The sequence below is a fragment of the Theropithecus gelada genome, chromosome 14 (genome assembly GCF_003255815.1).
Source record: "Theropithecus gelada isolate Dixy chromosome 14, Tgel_1.0, whole genome shotgun sequence".
Classification (NCBI taxonomy): Eukaryota; Metazoa; Chordata; class Mammalia; order Primates; family Cercopithecidae; genus Theropithecus; species Theropithecus gelada.
The window spans coordinates 69,215,410-69,241,211 of record NC_037682.1 but is presented as its reverse complement, the minus strand read 5'-3'; the positions used below and the strand labels follow the sequence as shown (position 1 = coordinate 69,241,211).

At 40.6% G+C, this 25,802-nt stretch overlaps 1 protein-coding gene across 1 annotated transcript in view; it reads left to right on the top strand.

Moving 5' to 3' along the window:
* The window catches only part of GDPD4 (glycerophosphodiester phosphodiesterase domain containing 4), an 84,532-nt gene that overhangs the window by 26,490 nt on the left and 32,240 nt on the right, over positions 1-25,802 (top strand). The window contains exons 6-11 of the mRNA XM_025357592.1: positions 3,753-3,851; positions 3,923-4,016; positions 5,210-5,287; positions 6,095-6,240; positions 6,628-6,710; positions 17,248-17,404. Coding sequence (XP_025213377.1) covers positions 3,753-3,851; positions 3,923-4,016; positions 5,210-5,287; positions 6,095-6,240; positions 6,628-6,710; positions 17,248-17,404 — 657 coding nt within the window. The remainder of the gene's footprint in view (positions 1-3,752; positions 3,852-3,922; positions 4,017-5,209; positions 5,288-6,094; positions 6,241-6,627; positions 6,711-17,247; positions 17,405-25,802) is intronic.

The following is a 25,802-nucleotide window of genomic DNA, read 5'->3' as shown; positions in this document are numbered from 1 at the left end:
GCAAGCAGGGAGCCAGCATATCACATTGCAAGAGAGGGAGCAAGAGAGAGGAGGAGGAGGTGCCAGGTCCTTTTAAACAACCAGATCTCATGTAAACTCACAGAATGAGAACCCACTCATTACTGCAAGGATAGCACCAAGCCATTCATGAGGGAGCTGTCCCCATGATCCAAACACCTCCCTCTATGCCCACCTCCAGTATTGGTGGTCACATTTCAACATGAGATTTGGAGGGAACACAGGTCCAAGCCATATCAATATCCTCTTACTCAAATGAGAAGTATGAACTGGAAATATAAATTTAGAGTTATTAGAATAGATGGAGCTTGAAGTCATGAGATTTTCTAGGGAAAGAATATAGATTTGAAAACTGAACAAATAGGACTTATTGACATCAACATTTATTTTGGATTTGGGACACCATGATAAATTAACCAATACCAAGAATCCCTAGGACTGAAAACATTCTGATTACCATTCCAGGTTTGTGTCTGTTATAAAAACTATGCTTATGTTGCCTGTGCCAGTTAAGTACTGCTACTTGGCCTCTGCCACAGCAGAAGCGCATCATCCCCTTTGAAATCAGGAAGACTGTTTGGCAGCATCTCTCACCTTTTTTCAGGCATACAGGATGGCTACCACAGTGCTTTTCAAGGATGCTGATGCTTTCCTCACCAGTGTCTTCTGGGACCTCCCAAAGAACTCAATATAGGGAGTAGGTTAGCTCATAGGTGATACCGTTCTAGCACTTTTTCTTAATCTTTTATTATTTCTTCTATATTATACCAAGAAATTACTGGCATCCCAATTTCATTGGGCATAGGCTACCACTGAGCCTGGGCTTCAGATAACCAAACAATTAGAACCTCTTGGAACTGCTTAATACCTGGATTCTAGGATATGAAATCCAGAATCTCTGGTAAGTGCACCCATATCAATAAATTTAGTCTGATCTAAAATTCTGTTCTCTTTTCCTTGTTCTCTTTCCCTTAGAATTCATTCCCACACATATTCTACAGGATTTTTGCCAATATTAGTCAGGAAAATCTTCTTTTCTAAGCCTTCATCTTCTGAGGCATTCTGGGATCTAGTTCACAGATTCTGAAGGCAATGAAAAGTTCAGGGGGATTATTAAGAGTTGGCATTCCTTTGGAACTTAACTACCTTGGTTGAGTCTGCAGGTCTTCAAACCAGGAATGACCAGGCTTATCAGACTTGTAAGGAGAGACTGATTTTATTGGTAAGGGAGATTTTGTGGGGCTCGGAGTTTCAGTTTTATTGTACGCAGAATAAATTTAGGAAGAAAAGCGTTAGCACCAGGGGGTTCTAGAACCCCCCTCCCCTTCCCCTTCTACCTACAGCTGCCCAGAGAGAAGCGAATGGCATCAACCCAAACTCCTTGTAAACATGCTAATCACCTGACCTCCTGGTAGACACACTAAAGGTATTTGTCAACTCCTTATCTGCAAAAATTTCTACCAGGATATACCTAGATCTATCTAGGTTGGTTTTATTGTAAACAAACCTGGAATATATAGGTTCGCGTGGTAGAAGACATGACTGGCTAGAGTTATATAATTAATGGAGTATAAAATAATGATGCTTGGCCGGGCGCGGTGGCTCAAGCCTGTAATCCCAGCACTTTGGGAGGCCGAGATGGGCGGATCACGAGGTCAGGAGATCGAGACCATCCTGGCTAACACGGTGAAACTCCGTCTCTACTAAAAATACAAAAAACTAGCCGGGCGAGGTGGCAGGCGCCTGTAGTCCCAGCTACTCGGGAGGCTGAGGCAGGAGAATGGCGTGAACCCGGGAGGCGGAGCTTGCAGTGAGCTGAGATCCGGCCACTGTACTCCAGCCTGGGCGGCAGAGCAAGACTCCGTCTCAAAAAAAAAAAAAAATAAAATAAAAAAAAAATAATAAAATAAAATAATGATGCTCCATAACCAAAATGACTCCTGTGAAGCAACATTTCTTCCTATTTTGCTCAAAACACACCTTACATTTTAAGTCCAAAAACAATGTATACTAATACAGGAGAGGAAAGACCCTATATGAGTAGCTGCATTTGACATAATCATATCTGCTCGAATTTTTTTTTTTTCGAGACGAAAGTCTAGCTCTTTCACCCAGGCCAGACTGCAGTGGCACTATCTCAGCTCACTGCAAGCTCCGCCTCCTGGGTTCACGCCTCCTGGGTTCACGACTACAGGTGCCCACCACCACGCCTGGCTAATTTTTTTGTATTTTTTTTAGTAGAGACGGGGTTTCACCGTGTTAGCCAGATGGTCTCTATCTCCTGACCTCGTGATCTGCCTGCCTCGGTCTCCCAAAGTGCTGGGATTACAGGCATAAGCCACCGCGCCCCGGCTTTTTCTTTTCTTTTTTTTTTCTTTTGGCAGAGTCTCACTCTGTTGCCCAGGCTGGAGTGCAGAGTGGCGCGATCTCAGCTCACTGCAACCTCTGCCTTCCGGGTTCAAGTGATTCTCCCACCTCAGCCTCCCAAGTAGCTGGAACTACAGTTGTGCGCAACCACACCTGGCTAATTTTTGTATTTTTTGGTAGAGATGGGGTTTTACCGTATTGGCCATGCTTATCTCGAACTGCTGGCCTCAGGTAATCCACCCGCCTCAGCCTCCCAAAGGGCTGGGATCATAGGTGTGAGCCGCCGCTCCCAGCCAACCACTGGAAAGTCTTTTATCTGTTCCCTGTGATTGCCTGTATCCTTTAAATCCATAGTGAAGTTTGGTGTTGGGTAAGATCTGCGATTCTTATGAGTCTGGCAATTCAACTTTTGTGTTGTGATGCATTTAGTTTTTCCTAATAGGTTGTTTAAAATTTTTTCATCTATGTATGTGTTTTCTGTTCTTTTAATAACGTCCTTGTTAAATTTAGGTCTAATGTTTTGTTGCACTCATAAAGTATTCTCTCTTTTTCTATTATCTGAAAGAGTTTGTTAAAGATTGGAAATATTTCTTCCTTAAATGTTTGGTAGAATTTATCATTGACGTCAGCAAAGGGTTGTTTTGTGAGAGACTTAATTATGGATTTAATTATTTTAGATGTAGAGATTATGGAAAGGAGAGAGCTAAATACTGTCTAGAGGGCAGCACAGATGTAGGAAAACTATACATTTGAAAGGGAGGAAGTTAGGAAAGTTAGGTCTTGGTCTCAACGTTTTTTCTCTATGAAGTATACAGTGTTCTGGCAGGCAGATTTTTTCATCTGTTTAACAAATACTTATTGGACGCTTACTATGTGCCAGACATTCTGCAGGACACTGAGGATGTAATCATAAGCAATACCAATATTATCCTTGACTTCATGAAGCTTATAGTCTGTTGGGGAAAACAGACATCGAAAAGGCAATGACAGAGTATTATTTACTTATAATTGTATTGAGTATACAATTGAAGTCTAATGAAATAGCGAAGACTTTAATGGCAACTGTTGAATCTGAGTAAGAGATACCAAGCAATGTTAGGACCCAGCTGAGGCTGGAGATAGTAAATTAGTAATGGTAAATTAGCTGTGTAATTTTTTCTAGTCATGCTGTACAGCAAAGATTAGAAGCAAAGAAGGTGAATGATTGGTTCCATCTAATACTGGGGATTTGCAGGCTGGTGAGATTAAAAGAATGAGAAAGCAGATAAGGTCCCTGACATTGTGAAGACACAGATACAATTCCTAAGGACAGTTCTGATCCAAGCCTAGTGCTTCAGGTCAGGAGATTTTTTTTCCTGTTTCCCTAGATCCTGATTCTGCTAGTGATTCTTCCGTGTGTCATTTTAATGTTCATTATATGCAAATTCTGGAAAGAAAGATGGCTGGTAGCTGGGCTGTCTCTGCAGGTAAGAATCATCCTATAGCTCCAGCACTAGCTGTCTAGATGTATCCTGCCTGACTTTTGGCTTTCTCACAGATCTTTGCTCCCTATGTGCACCTGGTCAGCATAACTGTGATGGTTATCCTTTTCTGGCCTGTGGCCATCTACGTGGCACGTTTGGAAAGAGAAGGTATGTCACATAGGGCAGAACCCTGCCTATTTCTTCAGCTCTGGCTTTAGCTTGCATACTCCACTTAGGAAAACAGAAGCTTGGGAACTAGCCGCCCCTATGCCTTGTTGCAATTCATTTAGCTTGCTACTCAGGCACACTCCTGTACTCTCACTCACTACCCTGTCACAGTGGCCAATGGCCTGTCATAGTATTTCTGTGGCCAAACAGAACTTCTAAAGAGGGATTCTTTTTTTTTTTGAAAAATAAGATCTTTACATTGTTATACATTGACTCTCTGAAGATGGATGGCAGGTGACGCAGTAGAGGCTGTTTTAATTTTACTTGAGCAAAGTGCTGGTACAAGTCACAGTTCTTTCCATTTATTTTCAAATATTAGTAGTTTTTATTTTTTTTCTTTCTTTCTTTCTTTTTTTTTTTTTTTTTGAGACAGAGTCTTGCTCTGTCGCTATGCTGGAGTGCAGTGGCACAATCTTGGCTCACTACAACCTCCACCTCCCGGGTTCAAGAGATTCTCCTGCCTCAGCCTCCCAAGTAGTTGGGATTACAGGTGTGCACCACCACTCCTGGTTGTATTTTTAGTAGAGACGGGGTTTCACCATGTTGGCCAGGATGGTCTCAATCTCTTGACCTCATGATCCGCCCACGTCGGCCTCCCAAAGTGCTGGGATTACAGGCGTGAGCCACTGCACCTGGCAAATATTAGTAGTTTCAACTCATACTAGGTCCAGAGATTTCTGCTTACATTCAAGTAACTCAGAGCAGTCCCCTGTGAGATCATGTCATACCTGAGGACTTACAGCAGAAGTCTGTAAGTCATCTTACAGCAAATGTCTGTCTCTGTCACTGGTTTCCTCTTCATTCTTTGCCCCAGTGTAATGGAATCAAAAGAACTGGATCTGTATACTAAACTGTTTGGAGAATGGAATTGTCTTTCACCACTCTACGGATAAACCAATAGGACATTCTTCTCTCTGGGTTTCATTTTTACTCTTTTTTAAATAAGGGGAAAATTACCCTTTCTGACCTGTGGGGGTATGCAGGCAAGAGAAAGACTGCATAGATAGTGCTGCCATTGTGTGTTTATATATGTATGCTTGTGTGTGGAGGGTAAATTTTAGGAAGTATTTCTGGGGAAAGGGCTTAAAGGGGACAATAATCAGCTCTTTTCTTTTTCACTTTCTAAATTTTAGTTAGAATGAGAAGATACAGGATGACACATTCTGAGAAAAAAAGGCTCAAGAAATGTAATGTAATCGCAAGGCTAAGAGGTTAGAGCTGGAGACTGAGATTTGAAAGTCACTGAAGCATAGGTGGCAACTTGAAAATGTACAAATGGGTAAAATTCTCAGAGGTCTAAAATAGTAAGTCTTGGGGAATGGCTGGTTATCGCAGGCATTGTGTACAGGCTCTGTATGTGAATGTGTATGCACGAGAGAGATGAGGGAAAGAGGGAGGGAGGGAAAGAGGGAAGCAAATATTTATAGAGTGTTATGAGTCAACACTGTCATAACAACTCTGTAAGGTTGATATAAGCAGCAGGACAGCCCCATTTTACAGAAGAAAATGAAGATTCAGAGAGATTAAGTAAGTTGTCCTTAGTCACACAATCAGGAAGTGGCAGAACTTGGCTTTAAACCCAGATTTCTGCCAATTAGTGCCCTTTCCACTATGCTGTACTGCCTTAAATATACAGATGTTTTGGGATGATCTTTACAGTCTCTGGGGCTTTCTTAGAATCAGCCAAGCTCCTCATCCTCCTGAGAAGCTGCTCCTTAACATCGCTTGTCCTTCCTTTCCTTCCCCATCTGAACCCTGTACAATTGAGTCCTCTGTAAATTTCCAGTTCCAGTAGTAGCATTAATAATAATGCCCTATAATTGTACAGTTCTATACTTTTATATCCAAATCCCTGGAAGTAAGTGGAAATGTCACAGAAATAGGAAGTAAATTAGCCAGTACACAGTCAATGAAACCCACGGACTGTGGGTTTACTCAGACTGCTGCTTTGCTTGGGATGATTTTCCAGCCCTCTTTATCTTTTTTCCCCTGCTTCCCCTTCCTTCCAAATTTTTCAGGTCTACAAGTGGCTGTTGGATTACCCTTTCTTCTTATCCTTTTAAGTCTCTGTTTGATGCCACTAGGGATTTATTCTCCCTGCATTCAGGAGAAGGAGAATTTGGGGCCCAAGCCAACCCTCTTTGGACATAGAGGTGCACCCATGGTAGGTCTGAGCATGAAGAACATGGATGAAAATAAGTATGTATGGGATATGTGGTCAAGAGAAGAAAACTGAGAAGCATAGGAGCCCCTGGAGAGAAAAAGTGATTGCATTAAGATGGCAAGAATAAAGAGTTCATTGTGGAGGTTGGACTTGAATCCAGGCCACCTAACTCCCAGTCCATTTCTCTTTACTGTGCCCAGTGACATTGCCTCAGATGAGCAGAGTCCCAGAATCAGCTTGGATAGAGGGTATACAGGTTTTGAAAGGAGATCTGAGGGAACCAGACTCTTCTACCCAAAATCGTACTGGGTCCTACCCCTACCATTAAAAGGAATGCTGGGAGAAGAGACTCTAAGGCTTAGGGCCTGATGTCCTTTTCTTCTACAGTTGGGGCCTGAGAATACCATGATGTCCTTTGAGAAAGCTGTTGAACATGGAGCCCATGGATTGGAGACTGACGTACACTTAAGGTAAGAAAGCAGGGAGCTGGGGTGGGGGGAGGAGGGGATAAGTTCATTGCCATGCAAGAGAACCAGCCTGGCCTGAGGTGTAGAGACAGCAAGCCCTAGGGAGTTGTTCCTGTGTTCATATGGCATATATGCAGGTACTACACAGATGAACCACATCTCACAAACCACACCTCTGCACCTCCATGTTTTCAGTGACAGGGTTACAAATCAGACACACTCGATAATAGTCTTCACACATGATTCAAATATGGTACCATTGCAACTGTGCTTACCACTTCACTCTATGTACTACCTTAGCAATTTATTTAACATTCCCTGAGCATTTGCTATATTCCAGGCCTTCTTATGAGTGCTTGGGAAATGCAAATGAGTAAGATATAGTCATACCTAAAAGATGTTCCAGCTAGTGAAGGAGACATGGAATGTTTACAGATAACTACAGAATAAGGCCATTTGTGACAAGAGCCATCCAGAGAAAAATAAGTGTAATGGAACTTCAGTGGAGGAAAAGGTCACTTCCTATTGTGTGGAAAAAAAAAAGAAAAAAAATCTTTATGTTCAAAGTTGTGTTTGGGTTGAGCCTCGAACCAAGCAGAGATGGGGGAAGGAGAAAATTCCAGGGAATTCATTCTGAGAAGCTTTTGCTGTGTCCAAGACCATATGAGAAGAATGAAAAGACCAGTGTCAGACTGGGAGACAATATTTGTAAAACATATATCTGGCAAAAGACTTGTGTCTAGGATATATAAATTTCCAAAACTCAGCAGTAAAATGAAAACAAAAACAAACCAAACAATCCAATTAGAAAATGGGTGAAATACATGTGTAGATATGTCACTGAAGAGAATATACAGATAGCAAATAAGTATTGAGAAGATGTTCAACTGCATTAGCCTTTAGGAAAATGCATATTAAAACTAACACTATTCACCTATCGGAATGGCTAAATTAAAAAATAGCCAGAACAGTAAATGCTAGCAGACAAACTGAATCACTCATATGTTCCTGGTGGAAACATAAAATTGTATAGCCACTCCAAGTAAGTTTGGCAGTTATTTATAAAACTAAATGCAGTCCTATCTCACTTAATTATGAGGATATGTTCTAAGAAATGCGTTGTTAGGCAATTTTGTCATTGTGTGAACATCATAGAGTGAACTTATACAAACCTAGATGGCATAGCCTACTGCACACCTGGGCTGTATGGTATGACCTGTTACTCTTCGGCTGCAAACCTGTACAGCATGTTACTGTACTGAATATTGTAGGCAATTGTAGAACAATGGCAGGTATTTGTGTATCTAAACATATCCAAACATAGAAAAAGTATGGTAAAAATAACAATATAAAAGATAAAACATTGTACACCTGTATAGGGCAATTACCATGAATGGAGCCTGCAGGACTGGAAGTTGCTCTGGGTGAGTCAGTGAGTGAGTGATGAGTGAATATGAAGGCCTAGGACATTATGTGTACCACTGAAGACTATAAACACTGTACACTTAGACTGCACTAAATTCATAAAAAAATTTCAATAATAACCCCAGTTTATTGTAACTTTTTTACTCTTTTGTGATAACACTTAGTGTAAGCACAAACGCATTGTACAGCTGTACAAAAAACGTTTTTTCTTTATAACCTTATTCTCTAAGCTGTTTTCCATTTTAATTTTTTTTTTAACTTTTTTGTTAGAAATGAAGACAAAAGCACACACATTAGCCTAGGCTTACACAGGGTCGGGATCATTAATATCACTGTCTTCCACCTTCACATCTTCTCCCACTGCAGTGTCTGCAGGGATGATAACATGCATGGAGCAGTCATCTCCTATGGAAACAATGCTTTCTCAAATACCTCCTGAAGGACTGCCTGAGGCTGTTTAACATTTAATTTTTTTATATATAATAGAATGTATATACTCTAAATTTAAAAAAAGTGTAGTGTAGTAAATATATAAACCAGTAACAATTGTTTATTGTCATCATCAGGTATTATGTACTGTCTGTAGTTGTATGTGCTATACTTTTATGTGATTGGCTATACAGGTTGGTTTACATAAGTATCACCATAAACATACAAGTAAGGTATTGTGCTACAATATTATGGCTACAGAGTCACTAGGTGATAGGAAATTTTCAGCTCCATTATAATCTTATGGGGCCACTGTCATATATGGGGTCCGTTGTTGACTGAAATGTCATTATGTGGCACATTACTATATATACTTACCATACACCCCAGAAATTGCACTCCTGGGCATTTATTCCAGAGAAAAGAAGACTTAATGTTCATATAGAAAAAAACTTTACATTAATTTTCATGGCTGTTTTATTTGTAATAGCCCAAATCTAGAAACAACCCAAATGTCCTTTAAGAGGTTTAATGATTAAACTGTGTTCATCCATACTGTGAAATATTACCCAGCAGTAAAAATGAATGAACTATTGAAACATGCTGCTGTTTGGATGGACCTCATGGGAATTACGTTGAGTGAATAAAGCCATTCTCAAAAGGTTATATACTGTATGATTCCATTTGAATATCACATTCAGATGACGACCTTAGAGTGATGGAGAAAAATCAGTGGTTTCCAGGGGTGAAGGAGGGAGAGAGGTGGCTCCCCCTTTAAAAGGTAACACAAAACTCTTCTTGTATATTTACCATTCTGTATCTTTACTGTGGTGGTGGTGATATGTCTTCATGTGTGATAAAATTAACATAGAACTAAATATACAAATAAGTTCATGTAAAATGAATGAAATCTGAATGAGGTCATAGATTTTATCAATGTCAGTTTCCTTGTTGTGATAGTATAGTATAGTTATGCAAGATGTTACTATTGGGGGAAATGGGTTAAGGGTGTATAGGATCTCTCTGTATTATTTCTTACAAACACATGTGAATCTACAATCCTCTCAAAATAGAATGTAAAGAAAAGAATCTCGTCAGCCTTCTTAAAAAAAAGATATAGACAAAATGATTCTAAAATCCGAAGATCCATTCTGACATCTTAAAACTTTACTAGGCCCTATATCCTGCTCCAGTTTATGCCCCATGTCTTCACTTTCTTTTAAGCAACATTCCTCCAAAAAGTGATCTGTACTGTTGTAGAGGATCAAACATTTTTGTTAGTCTCACCCTTCGGGGTTCTTTGGCTGGTCTACAAATTAAATTTATGTAAGACAGATTAACAGGAGAAAAATAATTTTAATTACATATGTACACATGGGAGTCCCACAGAAATTTGAGATTTAAGGAAAAGGCCAGATGATTGAGGCTTGTATAGTTTCTTGAGCTATAGAAAGGAAGAAGGGCTTGTATGGGGGCAGTGACAAATTGTGGGAAGAGGGAAGAAAATGTGTGGTGAATAAAGGTTGTTTTATTATACAGATGTAAGTCTCTTGATTATAAAATGATTTCAGAGCAGCTCTCTTACTGGTACAGATCCTTTTACTAATGAATATTTCCTTTATAAATACAAATTTCCTTTACAAAAGGGCAACTTTTCAGAGCTTCTCCTGTGTCTGCAGTTTCTCAAAATAACCAGCTCAAAATAATCAATATGCCAAAGAGGTATATATTGGGGTGTCATATTCTGGTCTCCTGCAGTCATATTTTAGGGTGAGTGTCTTGAACCCCAACATTGCCTTTCTTTGCCTTCTCTCAATCCTCCCCTTTGTTTTGGATAACTTTTAATCCTTTTTGAGCCTATCCCAATCAGGCTTCTTCTACACCACTTCTCAGAGCTCTTACTAAGTTATCAGGGACCTCAGACTTCCTAAACATCATAGTAAATTTTCAGTTTTCATCTTAACCTCTCAGCATTTGAGTAGTCCTTCATTTTTGAAACTTTCTTCATTTGGCTATTAGAATACCATACTCTCCTGATTTTCTTCCTACCTGGCTGTTTCCTATGTGACTTCTTTTGCTGGCTCCTCCTTCCCTTCTTGCCTTTAATGTTGCAATTTTTGAGATATGTGATAAAATAGTTGTAAAGGATGTCTGATCCCTACCCCAAGTTCACCCCAAAGTGAATTTGATAGTGCTCATCCCACTTTATAAAATTGCAGCTATGTTACCCTTAAATGTGAAACAGGTTTATATGAAACCTTCATTTGAACATAATTTTGAGAAACATTTGAAAAGGCAGAGATATTTTTTAAACCCAAAGAGCAAGTAATGTAAACAGGTTATTTGCAGCTGAGAGAAAGCTTTGGGAGATTCTGAGAAAATCTATGCAAAATTTTTGGCTGCTATTATTCCCAGTCCTCTAATAAAATTTTTAGCATAAAAGCCCAGCCAGCCATACACCTCTCTGGAGAACACTGAATTGAGTTTTCTGGGGATTGCAGAAACACAGATCCTGAAGAAATGCTGACCTCCTCATGTGGACCAGTAGGAGAAATCTTGCCAACAGTCACTGGAAGTCCATGGAAGCTGAGTTAGAGAGATTGAAAGATCCCAATAAACTTGTTTGTGCCTACTGCTCTTACTCCCTCTCTGCTAACGCGGTCTCCACCTAACTTTTTAAGGGAAATAAATGTAAATGTCACATGTAACAAGTATGTGTGTGATAACTAGTTTCCGTTGGTATTGCCTACCCTTTAGCATTCATGATGAACAAAATGTCAAAAATTTTAATGAAGATGTGTCATGCCAAGCCATATGAGAACCTGAGGCAAAAGGAAAAATCAGTAATACTATCTTATCTTCATTTAAAATTTAATATTTTGTTTATAGTGGAATTTTGCATTGGTTTTGTTTTTTAAAATATTGTATCAAGATAGTATTTATCTTATTAGTTTTTGGCACCCCTTTAAATTTTAGACCCATGGCAAGTGCACTATCATTTTGTTATTTGTTTTCTCCTTTCTCCCTCCTTTTGGACTAATGGAGCATTTTTTAGAACTTTATCTCTACTATTGGATTATTAGCTATACCTTTTTTTTTCCCCAGTGGTTGTGCTAGAGTTTACAATATGATCTTTAAGTTATTTCTTCCTTTGAGTATTATATATTTATATGTAAAGCTATTTTGTCAGTACACTAACAGTGTCTTTTATCAGTACATTAACATTTCATGTCTCTCATAGTATGACCTGGTGCTATCATGAACCTCATTATACACTGCTATTACTTTTGGCTTTAAACAGTTAATTCTGTTTTTAAAAAATGAGAAAAAGTTTCTATATTTACTCATGTATTTATCATTTCTGGCACTATTTATTCTTTTGTGTAGATCCAAGTTTCAAATTGTATCAATTTCCTTTTTGTTTAATAATTATTTTAATCTTTTTTACAGTAAAGATATGCTGGAAATGAATTAGTGTCTTTGTTTGTATGAAATATTTTAATTTTCCCTTCATTTTTGAAGAATATTTTTGCTGTATATAAATTCCAAGTTGACAGTAGTTTTCTTCAAGCATGTAAAAATATGTTATTTCATAGTTTTCTGTCTTATGTTTTGATGAGAAATCTTCTGAATGCTTATCTGTATTCCCCTCCACATATGCCCACCCCAGGCCCCAGCTACTTTTTTTTTTTTTTTTTTTTCAGCAGAAAGAGGTTTAGTGACAGAGTCACCAAATGAGGAAATAGGAGGAAACCTCAAATCCATCTCCCTAAGGAGTTTGGGGCTAGAGTTTTTAATGGTTTTAGGGTTGGCTGGAGTGTGGAGATTGTTGATTGGTCAAAGAGTACAGGGTGAAGTCAAGGGACAGGGAGATGAAGAAACTATATTCTCAAGCTGATTCTGTTCCTCTGTGGGGGTCTTCAAACTGGTTCACATCAACTGTTTTACCAGAGTATGGGATCTGAAAAACATCTTAAGCAATTCTTAAACAAAAGCCTTGTGATTCTAATGTCAGAAATCCTATCTATAGAAACATTGGGGATGTGAATGGTCAATGTCAAATGACTTTCCATTACAAGGAAGTGCTTCAAAGTGAAGCCTGATTAGTACTTAATTATAGCTATGTTTCTGTCCAGAATTCTTGTTAACCCTGTGAGGATGGCTTCAGTATCCCCTTATCTTCTTTATCTCTCAATCCTGAAGTGTGATCATTAAGGAGGAATTGGGCCATAACTGCTTTGGCTGATTCCTGCTGACAGGGGTCAGGGGGACCATAATTAGGATTTGAGTAATGAAACTGCTTTGTAGTAGCCTGTAAATGTTCTTGAATGCCAGGTATAGGGTTCTGATTCTGCATGACAGAAGTGTCAGTTCTTTTGTTACTAGTCCCTGTTGTCTGTTGTAAATAGAAAGAAGAACAAGATGACAATAATAAGAGTTTGTAAGGCGAACTAAAACCAATTTCCTATTACCTTAGGAAGCCAGCTAAAGAGATCATTTAAGGGGATCTGTGGTACACACTTCTCATAACCATTTAGCTTATTTGGAAATTTTTTCTATTCACAACAAGTGGTATTAGCTATTGCACAGATACCCACTTGTTTTGCCAAAAGGAAATCTAATACAATTTAATTATTCAGAACTACCTGGGCCAAAGAGCTTAAACCATTATGCCTAACAGCCTTCTTTATTTCAGCATGTCAGCATACCACATTTTTGGTGTAGGTTTCTGAGCTCCAACATCCCCATCTGAAGCTTCCCTAGAGGTTTCACATACTAAAAGCTGAGTTGGTGGGAAAACTGAGTTAATAGCTGAGTGGCAAAGGATCCTCGTAAACTAGTCTTCTATTTCTGGGAATAGCCCAGTCCCATTAAACAGCTGTGTCTCATTTCAGGAGTTAGTATTGCAAATGAGCTTTCAAATGGAAGAAAAACAAATGTAATGTTTGGAGAAATCTATAAACCAGTTTCCTTAGTCTGGAGGGCAGTCAGTTGAGGTGTCAGATGTTAGATTTGGCCCGGCGTGGTGGCTCAAGCCTGTAATCCCAGCACTTTGGGAGGCCGAGGCAGGGAGATCACCTGAGGTCAGGAGTTTGAGACCAGCCTGGCCAACATAGTGAAACCCATCTCTACTAAAAATACAAAAATTAGCCGGGTGTGGTGGTGGGCACCTGTAATCCCAGCTACTCGGGAGGCTGAGGCAGGAGAATCACTTGAACCCAGGAGGTGGAGGTTGCAGTGAACTGAGATGGCACCACTACACTCTAGCCTGGGTGACAGAGTAAGATTCTGTTAAAAAAAAAAAAAAAAAAGGGATGTTAGGCTCAAAGCATGTTCAGTTAATGTGGAGGCAGGCAGTGGCAATCTGACAGATTTTTCTTGCCTGTAGTTTATGTATCACAAGGTCAAGAGATCAAGACCATCCTGGATATGCTTTCAGGAAAAAGATAGTAGCAATTTCATTGAGTCTAAGTGAGAAAAATGGGAAGAGAATTTGAAGACATTAGTTTGGAGACTTTTAGCCAGGAAAGAATTCAGCATTCAGTTCAAATCTTCATCAAATTTTGAAAAAATTTTTAGTTTTACTTTTTGAAATGTCTTTTTCTGCACCTCCCTTCTTTTTTAGGACTCCATTTACACCTTACAGGTCACTGATGCCCCATTCTTTTTTGTTCCAGTCTTCTTTCTATGCTTCCATTTGGATAGATTCTAATGCTACATCTTTATTTTATTTTTTTATTTTTATTTTTTTTTTTGAGACGGCGTCTCGCTCTGTCACCCAGGCTGGAGTGCGGTGGCGCAATCTCGGCTCACTGCTAGCTCCACCTCCCGGGTTTATGCCATTCTCCCGCCTCAGCCTCCCGAGTAGCTGGGACTGCAGGCGCCCACCACCTCGCCCGGCTAGTTTTTTGTATTTTTTTAGTAGAGACGGGGTTTCACCGTGTTAGTGAGGATGGTCTTGATCCCCTGACCTCGTGATCCGCCCGTCTCGGCCTCCCAAAGTGCTGGGATTACAGGCTTGAGCCACCGCGCCCAGCCTATTTTTATTTATTTATTTATTTATTTATTTATTTATTTATTTATTTATTTTTTGAGACAGAGTTTCACCCTTTTTTTTTTTTTTTTTTGCCCAGTCTGGAGTGCAATGGTGCAGTCTTGGCTCACCGCAGCCTCTGCCTCCCGGGTTCAAGCGATTCTCCTGCCTCAGCCTCCCGAGTAGCTGGGATTACAGGCATGCACCACCACCCCAGCTAAGTTTGTATTTTTAGTGGAGACAGAGTTTCTCCATGTTGGTCAGGCTGGTCTTGAACTCGCGACCTCAGGTGATCCACCTGCCTTGGCCTCCCAAAGTGCTGGGATTACAGGCATGAGCCACCGCACCCGGCTAATGCTACATCTTTAAATTCATTGTTCTTTGCATGATCTGCAATATCTGATGTGTTTTAAATTTCATGCAGTGAAATTTTCATTTCAGTTATTATATTTTATCTCTAAATTTCCATTTTTTATACCTTGTATGTATATCTTCATTATGTTCATGTCTTCCTTTACATACCTTGTTTACATCTTTATAATTTTGTTCTACACTGTTTAACACCCTTGTCTATGAATTCTGTCATCTCTCTCACTTTTGAGTTTGTCCCTGTTGAGTAATTCCTCTTCCATATGGTCACATTTTCCTGCTTGTTTATGTCTCTAGTAAGTTTTGATTACATGCTGGACTTGTAGTTTTACATTGTTGGGTGCTGTATCTTGTATCCTTTAAGGTTGGTCGTTTTCTAGCAGATAGTTGTTACTTCCAGACTAGTTTGGTCTTTTCTTTGGAGGCTTGTTTTTAAGCTCTTTTTTAGAGGATCTAAAGTGGCTCTAAAGCCATTTTAGTTCTAAATTACCGCCCTCCCTGCCCTTTTTTTTTTTTTCCTGAGACAGAATTTCACTCTTGTTGCCCAGGCTGGAGTCCAATGGCGCGATCTTGTCTAACCACAACCTCCGCCTCCCAGGTTCAAGCGATTCTCCTGCCTCAGCCTCTCAAGTAGCTGGGACTACAGGCGTGTACCACCACGCCTGGCTAATTTTTGTGTTTTTAGTAGAGATGGGGTTTCACCATGTTGACCAGGATGGTCTTGATCTCTTGACCTTGTGATCTGCCCGCCACAGTGTTGGGATTACAGGCATGAGCCACTGCGCCCAGCCAATTGTCCCCTTTTCTAAGGTGTGATTTTGTGGAGTCTCTAAAGAATGCCTTTGTAATTACTGAGGACTCCCCTCTCTTGCTGGATGGAACTTGAATGATTCATACCCCGTGCAAGCTCCGATTGTCTTAGAACTGTCTGGTAATATTTTCTTTTCTTAGAAGTTGTTCTTGCCAAGCTTCATAGTTTTACTCTGTACACATACAGATTGATATTTAGCCATATACTTATGGACTTTTGCATATTTTCTTGGAACTGTGCCTTTGTTTTTGCATAACTCTATCCTTTGTGGGACTCTAGCCCACAAATTCTAGCTGTCTTGGCTCCCCACTTACTCTAATCTCTTTCTTCTCATTTCAGCAAGACAGTTAGGTCACTTTTAGGTTCCCCTACCCTGTACTGGAATTCACTATTCACCTGCAGGAAAGAAACCTGGGTGATGGAATTGCTTATGTCATTTTTTGTTTTTGCCTTTTCTCAGAGATCGTAGTAATATTGTGCATCCTTTTGTCCGTTAACTGAAAATAGTTATTTCCTTTATTTTGTCCAGTTTTCTAGTTGTTTATGGCAGGAGAGTAAGTTCCAAGCCTTATCTTCCTCATTATAGATGTTCTCTTCATAGATATTTTAATGAGAAAGGGAGAGATAGTTTCATAAAATCAGAGATTCTCCAAAGCAAATTGCAGATAGAAGAATAAGGAACTTACCTTATGATACCGTCTGATGTGAAGAGTCTAGGACCAGAAATACTCAGTGTGGGCTGTGCACAGAGGCTCACGCCTGTAATCCCAGCACTTTGGGAGGCTGAGGTGGGCAGATCACTTGAGGCCAGGAGTTTGAGACCAGCCTGGCCAACATGACAAAATCCTGTCTCTACTAAAAAATACAAAAATAAGCCAGGCGTGGTGGTGCACACCTGTAGTCTCAGCTACTTGGGAAGCTGAGGCAGGAGAATCACTTGAACCCAGGAGGCGGAGGTTGTGGTGAGCCGAGATCGTGCCACTGCACTCCAGTCTGGGTGACAGAGCAAGACTGTCTCAAAAAACAAAAACAAAAACCAAACAAACAAAAAGAAATACTCAGTGCAGTGTCTAGCTGGGAAAGGATCAGAATAATACAGGAAAACTGTGTGGACGCCTGCTTAGTATGGTCCTGGAACCTGAGGACCTTGCATCATCCCTACCTCCATTCACTTTATTTTTAGGCCACTATTGTGCCTGCTGTTTTCCTAATGCCAGAAAGCCCCTGAATAGAGAAGCTATTCTTTCACCCACTAATGTGATTATATATCATGAAAGATTGATCCCTAAAGCAGAAAAAATATTGACATCAAAGTGTAAGTGACTGATATGTAGCCCTTTTCTAAGATTTGAGAGGGAGTAAGGAGCCCTAGTGACACCTGTGACCTTGAAGGACTTTCTGGGGAGCCTGTCTACCAAGGTAGCTAAATTCAGCCTGTCTACCCCTGCCCTTCTTTTCTACCTCTGCCTCAGTTACGATCATGTGCCTTTCCTCATGCATGACTTTGACCTGAGAAGAACAACCAATATCTGGGAAGTTCAGCCAGAATCTGCCTTCAAGAACCCTGCCACCTTCCGTTGGGATTTCCTGTCGACTCTGAATGCAGGCAAATGGTTTGTAAAACCGGAGGTAAGACACGTTCCCAAGTTTCACAAACCTGCATTGAATTTTTGTAAGAGATCATGTGCTGCTCCTGAAAATAAAGGCCATAGATGAAGATAGGCAAGTATCCACACGATTTCATCCCAGTATGGTAGCAGGACTATAGTATTGGCAGAAGGGCTTTTTCAGTAATGTAGTGAGTCTAATTGCTGCTTTCTGCATTCACTAGAAAGTCTGAAGGCAAACTTGTAAACTTATCCTTGTAATTTCTTTTTACCCAAATATTTCATAAGCTTTTATAGTGTGCCTAACATGTACATAACGTTTTCCTGGGTGAGGCAGACTAGGACATATATTTTTGATTTTTTTTCTTGCCATTCAACAAATATATATTGAGCACCTAATGGTACAAGGCACATGGAATATAATGGTGAATAAGCACACATCCAGCTTTAATGGAATTCACAGGCTAGTATAAGAAACAGACAGTTACTATACATTGTGATAAGTACAAAACTAGAGTTAATTTCAAGTTGCTTCAGGAGCACACAAGAACAACTTCTAACTCAGACTGGGGAACGTGGATAGGAGATTCTGGAAGGAGATGTATAGACTAATGGATGTCGTATAGTATAAAGCATGTGCTGTGCTGTGTACAATGTAATTTTGAGGCAAGTGTGAATGGTTCCTCTGGAAGATGTTGGGGAATACTTTATGCACAGCTATGATTTGAGCTGAGGGAAGATCATTACCAAGGGGAACCAAGGGCAGTAATGATGATGTGTTTGGGAGCAACAGGGTGTGGGTGTGTGTGTGTGTGAAGGAGAGAGGGAGGGAAGGATAGAGGAAGGGAGATAGGAAGGAAGAGAGGGGTAGGAAGTAGATGGGAGATAGATTAGGAGAATAATCTGGAAAACATGTTGATGGGAAATTATGGCAATGCTTACATAACAAGTTAAAGAGTTTAGAATTATCCTTGAGTGTTTTTAAATGGGTAAAAAGTCAGAATTGCATTTGATAAAGGTCAAGCCTACTTTCTCAAGATAGATTAAAGAAAACAAAACACCTATGTTTTCTGGCTTTTTTTATGACTAGGAATTCATGTGACCTAGGTTCTGCCCAATCAGATATACTCATTTGAGACTTTGATTTTGAAAATAAACATCTCAACAAGATAGATAGCAGGCATCCATATTGCTAGCATATGTGACAGCAGAGATAGCAAGGTGTGAGGCTCAGCTGTGGTAATAGCTCCCTTATACAGTAGTAGTGTAATTAGGAAAAGAAATATTAAGGGATTTTTGATCGTGTACTGGTGGAATGGAATTTTATTTATGTTTGATGTTAATCCTGAGGGCTGTTTGATCATGTTTCATGTAAAAATAGGGAAAAGTGAAGAATTATATACAGATGGACTTATCTACTGTGTTTGTCCATTTTGTGTTGCTATAAAGGAATACCTGTGACTGGGTAATTTTTAAATAAAAGAGGTTTATTTGGCTCATGGTTGTACAAGCTCTACAAGAATGATACCAGCATCTGCTCAGCTTCTGGTGAGGAAGCTTTTACTCATGGCAGAAGGTGAAGGGGAAGCAAGGCATGTCACATGGCAAGAGAGGGAGCAAGAAAGAGAGAAGGAGGTACCAGGTTCCTTTAAACAACCAGCTCTTGCATGAACTAATAGAATGAGAATTCACTCATTACTGAGGGGAGGGCACCAAATCATTCATAAGGGATCTGCCCCCATGTCCCAAATACCTCTCACTAGGCCTCACTTCCAATATTGGAGGTCACGTTTCAACATAAGATTAGGAGGGGACACACATCCAAGCTGTATCTTCTACTGAGACTCCACTTCAGATTCATTATATTAATTAGTATTAATATAAGAAATAGTTGAAAGTGGATTTGTTATTACTGTAGTTGCTCAGAATATTTGTCCTCTTAGGAGTACATAGTCTATACATGCTATTTCCATATATGAAAATAATATGATTACTCTGATATTCTAGGTTTCTGAGTATATGTAGCTTCTGCAATATGTCTCATACATAGACACATAAAAACTAGAGGTGCTCCATTAGGATGTATATATTAGTTAGCTATAGTTAATATTTTGGCAAAGGTATGTTCTAGATGAAAAGGCTATTATTGTATCTGATGTATAATATATGGCTGATAAAAGTCTTATTAGGATTTACAGAATTAAACTTACTCCTAAAATTGAGCCGAAGTTTCATCAGGCTGAGATGTTTGATGGAACAGTAAAGTTGATGAATTTTAATTAATGGATGATTTTTCTTGGTGGTCTTTTTTTTTTTTTTTTTTTGAGACTGAGTCTGGCTCTGTCGCCCAGGCTGGAGTGCGGTGGCCGGATCTTAGCTCACTGCAAGCTCCGCCTCCCGGGTTCACGCCATTCTCCTGCCTCAGCCTCCCGAGTAGCTGGGACCACAGGCGCCCGCCACTTCGCCCGGCTAGTTTTTTGTATTTTTTAGTAGAGACGGGGTTTCACCGTGTTAGCCAGGATGGTCTCGATCTCCTGACCTCGTGATCCGCCCGTCTCGGCCTCCCAAAGTGCTGGGATTACAGGCTTGAGCCACCGCGCCCGGCCTTGGTGGTCTTTATTGGACCTTAGTGGTCCTTATTGCTGAAAGACAACAACAGTTGTTTCTCATGTCAGTGGTCATGGTTAGCTACCATGTGGGAACCATGAATTTAACTTTTTTTCATAATCCTAAGTACATTCAGAAACATTTGATACTTAATAACTTATTAAATAGCATCCTTATTTTTAGTTTTCTTTTTTTATATTTATTTATTTATTTATTTTTGAGGCAGAGTCTCTCTCTGTAGCCCAGGGTGGAATGCAGTGGCGTGATCTTGGTTCACTGCAACCTCTGCCTCCTGAGTTCCAGTTCAAGCAATTCTCCTGCCTCAGCCTCTTGAGTAGTTGTGATTGTAGGCGCCCACCACCACACCCAGCTTATATTTTTGTATTTTTGGTAGAGATGGGGTTTCACCATATTGGCCAGGCTGGTCTTGAACTCCTGACCTTGCGATCCGCCCGCCTTGGCCTCCCAAAGTGCTGGGATTATAGATATGAGCCACCGCACCCAGCCTTATTTTTGTTTTTGTTTTTGTTTTGAAATGGAGTTTCACTCTGTCACCCAGGCTGGAGTGCAGTGGTGCGATCTCGGCACACTGCAGGCTTAGCCTCCTGAGTTCAAGCGATTCTCCTCCCTCAGCCTCCTGAGTAGCTGGAAATACAGGCGCCCGCCACCATGCACAGCTAATTTTTTGTGTTTTTAATAGAGGGTTTCACCGTGTTGACCAGGCTGGCCTCGAACTCCTGACCTCAGTTGATCCGCCTGCCTCGGCCTCCCAGAGTGCTGGGATTACAGATGGGAGCCACTACGCCTGGCCTTATTTTTGGTTTTCAAACATTTCTTCACAGCTGTCTCCCGTTTTGAATGTCTTGGGTTAGTTGTAAGTGATAGAGTTGGATCTGTTACTGTAATAACTTTTCGTGGACATTTTTTAGGATTAATAGCTCTGTTTTAGCATGTTTAGGGTGTTCAGGTGCTTTACTTGTAGCATTTAGTTATCCTATTTCAATGGCTACTGAAGAGCATCCTGAAACCTGGGGTTCGAATATGGTTATCTGGGAGACTTTAGGTTTGATCGTGGAGCTTTTTTTGCTTTCATGCTGTATGGTTAGAAGGTAGGTGAAATGGTGTTATGTGATTTAAAAGATTTGGAGATTTGGGTAGTTTTTTCCATAGTGAAGAAATTAGTTGTAAACATTATTCTGATGATTCTTTATTGGTTGGGTATGATTATTGATTGACCATCGTGGTGAATTGGTCATTATTTATTAATATATTTATTAGTCTTGAGATTATTGTGAAAATCAAGTAGTTAATCTTATAACAAAATAAGAATAGATACAGACATTCTGGAAGTTGATACTGGAAGCTAAACTGAATTCCTGTTTCTTCAACCCAACCGATACTTCCGTGGAACTTTGTTATATCCTTTTGTGAAAGTATAATTATAGAAATGATAAAAATATAATTCTCATGCAGATATATAATCGGCATGAGTACAAGTTTTATTTAGCACATTAATGAAGGAAAAAGCAGGATGACAAAACTCACTCAAAGGAGAAATGACAGCAAGATATTCAACTAGAAAATACTAGCACTCATCCCTTCCACAAAGACAGCCAAAACAGTAAATAAAAAACCATATTGTAATGAAAATAAAGGACAGCACCAGAGTACATCAAAGCAGTAACAGAAACCCTGGTGAGCACAGAAACTCAGGAGACCCACATAGAGAATGGAAGGAAACACCAGGACCCTGCCACCTCATCCCCCAGCTGAGATCAGCCAGGAACCAGGAGGAACTTCTTTCTATGGTGAAAAGAGTAGGCAGCCCACAGCAACACTTTGGACCCCTATTGGGGTCACCTGTAGTCCTCACAGGCCCTAAGCCCAGCTGGGGTAGCTACCTAGAGGCCATACAACTGTGTTCCCCTCAGAGAAGGAGCCAGCTGTGCCTGCCCCGTGGCCTACATGGCGACTGTGCAATGCTATCTTGGAACTACTCACATCTTGCTCCAGAGGTGAGTAGCCACAGCACCCTTCATCCCTTATGCTAAACTACTGGGGAACCACCCCACCCCAACAGAGTAGCCTAACATCCCCAGGCCAAGCAGCTGTTACACCTTTCCCTGTAAAGCCAAGCAGCAGATAGAACTGTTTCACCTACCCCTCACCCTGCACCCTTGGGCTAGAGATGGAGCTGTGTACCCTTTCCTGGGGATATGGTGCTTTGGCAGAACAGCTCCATCTACTTCTTTCAGACTTGGCTATGCCCTGCCACTAGAGTCCTGAGTTGAAACTGTGCACTGCCCTCTCAAGGAAAAAGTACTTTGTCAGAGCCCTGTGTGGCAGGGAAATGGTGCGTGGGCTGCTCGGAACAGTCAGGCCCCCACGGCCTGAGTAGATTGGCACATCAACCCTTGGAGAATCAGTGTTTTGGCTGAGCTGAGCAACTGCACATTCCATGGCTGAGCTAACATAGTACCCTTCATCCCAGGGAAACAAACCAGTGTCTGAGCAGAAATACCCAACCCTACAGGCCAAACAATTGTAGTACCCTGCTTCCCTGGAGCTGGACTAGCTCCCTAGAGTCTAAGCTGCTGAGATAGTGCCATCCCTAAGAAACTGAATCATGTCGTCCTGCTTCTTGCCCCCCCCAGGACCCAAACAACAGCCATACTGGGGCATTTGCTGCTGCACCTGGCCTCACAGAGTCTGGGATACTGCTGAATCCTACTATCTAGAGTCTAGTATCACCACTACATGGTGCCTTATCCCCACACACCCAAGCTGCCACCAAGCCCTGCTGGCTCAAGCTCCCAAATTATAGCCATACCCTGTGCCCTAGGCTCAAACCTCCAGAACATACCTTTTTCCTTAGAGTCAGGCCAGGGCTCTTCCCTGCCTAGCAAGAATAGAGTCACAGCTACAGCCTAACTCTCTGGACCTAAGCTGCTAAGGGGTTAGAGTCTGATGGTGTGGGCAACCTATGTCCAACCCTGCCACAGAGAGTGAAAGATTCACTCTGATCCTAGGACTCTGCCAATCTAAACATTTGCACCTGGAATCCAGCACCATAGCAGTTGACTTTATGCCATGTCAGACCTGACACCAAGAGGGTTCCCCTTAGTGAAGTCTCCTCATTGTAGGGAAAACAAGAATTGGAGAACCCCAAAAGCCTTTGTGGACCAAAGACATTAACAACGTACACCTCTGGCGTGGCGCAGTGGCTCACACCACCCAGCACTTTGGGAGGTCGAGGTGGGCAGATCACGAGGTCAGGAGATCAAGACCATCCTGGCTAACACAGTGAAACCCCGTCTCTACTAAAAATACAAAAAAATTAGCTGGCCGTGGTGGCGGGCGCCTGTAGTCCCAGCTACTCAGGAGGTTGAGGCAGGAGGATGGCATGAACCCAGGAGGCGGAGCTTGCAGTGAGCTCAGATCGCGCCACTGCACTCCAGCCTGGGTGACAGAGCAAGACTCTGTCTCAAAAAAACAAAAAACAAAAAACACATATACCTCTGCTGTTGCGACAACAAATTTTCACACCCCTAAGCCACTGAGATGCCCACAGTTATTGCTGATGTTGAATGCAGCCAAAGAAGCTGCACAGAGACTATACCACTGCACCTACCCAGAAACAAAGTCACCACACGCTTCTCAACTACTGCACTAAGACCTAACTGCAGGTGAAAATGTTTCTTTAGAAAAGCCATTCCAGAAAGTTTGGAAGAGGTGATTATTCCACAAGATGCACAGACATTAGCACAGGTACACAAGAAATGAAAAAGCAAAGAAATATGACGCCACCAAAGGATCATAACTCTAGTAACAGACCTGAATGAAAAGGAAATAAATGAATTGCTGGAAAAGGAATTCAAAATAATTACCTTAAGGAAACTCAGTGAGATAAAAAAAAAAATAGACAATTCAACAAAATTAGGAAAACAATTCATGATGTCAATGATAAATTCAACAAAAACATAGATACAGTAAAAAAGAACCAGTCAGATGTTCATGCTTGTAATCCTAGCACTTTGGGAGGCCGAGGCAGGTGGATCACCTGAGGTCAGGAGTTGGAGACCAGCCTGACAAATATAGTGTCTCTACTAAAAAACACAGAAATTAGCCAGGTGTGGTGGCATGCGCCTGTAGTCCCAGCTACTTGGGAGGCTGAGACAGGAGAATTGCTTGAACCCAGGAGGTGGAGGTTGCAGTAAGTGAAGATCACACCACTGCACTCCAGCCTGGGCTACAAAGCAAGACTCTGTCTCGAAAGAAAAAACAAAAACAAACCAAACGGACACCCTTGCTGCTGAATAATTCAAGTGCCAAAATAAAACAATATAGTACAGAGCTTCAACAAGAGACTTGTTTCAACAGAAGAATCTCTGAGCTTGAAAGTGAGTCATTTGAAAATTACCCAGAGAGAGGAGAAAAAAAGAAATGAGAAGGAAAAAGAGTAAAGAAAGCCTACAAGAAAGGACACTATTAAGCAAACAAATTTTCGTATTGTAGATGTTCCCAAGGGAAAGAGTTGGAAAAATAGAAACACTATTTAATGAAACAGTAACTTAAAACTTCCCAAGAGTGGGGTGACCATCCAGATCTAAGAAGCTCAAAGATTCCCAAATAGATTCAGTCCCAAAAGGTCCTCATCAAGGCATATTTTATCAAATTGTCAAAAGTCAAAGACAAATAATTCTAAAAAGAGCAAGAGAAAAGCATCAAGTCACATATAAGGGAATTCTCATTAGACTGACAGCTGAAACTGTCCAGACCAGGAGAGAATAGAATGAGGTATTCAAAGTACTGAAAGAAAAAATATTGCCAGCCAAGAATATTTGACTCAGCAAATCTATCCTTCAGAAATGAGGGAGAAAGTCTTTCCCAGACAAGCAAAAGCTGGGGAATGCAAAACCACTAGACTAGCCCTACAAGAAATATTCAAGGGATCCCTGCATCTGGAAGCAAAAAGGTGATAATCACCATTATGAAAACACGCAAAAGCATAAAACTCACCAGTAGAGCAGATATGCAAAGGAGAGAGAGAAAAAAAATCAAACCTTTTACACTACAGAAGACCCTCAAACTGAAATGAAAAACAAGAAGAAAGAAACAAAGAATATACAAAACAGAATACAGTTAACAAAATGGCTACAGTAAGTCATCACCTATTATAATAACCTTGAATGTAAACCAATTAGTCACTTGAATGATACAGACTGCCTGAATGAATAAAGGAAATAACTCAACTATATGCTGCCTACAAAAACTCACTTTGCCTGTAAGGACAGCCAGAAAGTGAAGGGATAGATATTCCATGCAAACAGAAACCAAAAGCAAGCAGGAATAGCTATATTTACATCAGATAAAACAGACTTTAGTTCCAAAACTATAGAAAGACAAAGAAGGTCATTATGAAATAATAAAGGGATCAATTCACCAAGAAGATATAACAATTATAAATATACATGCACTCAACACCAAAGCACCCAGATACATAAAGCAAATATTACTAGATTTAAAGGGGGAGAAAGACTCCAATACAGTATATGTTGGTGACTTTAACATCCTACTATGAGCATTGAAAAGATCATCTAGACAGAAGATCAACAAACATTGGATTGAAACTGTACTTGGACCAAATGGACAATTACAGAACAGACAATTACAGAATATTTCATAAAATAGCTATAGAATACACATTCTTTTCATCAGCACATGGAACATTCTCCGGGACAGACCATGTGTAAGGCCACAAAACAAATCTCAACAAATTTAAAATAATTGAAATCATATTAAGTATCCTTTCT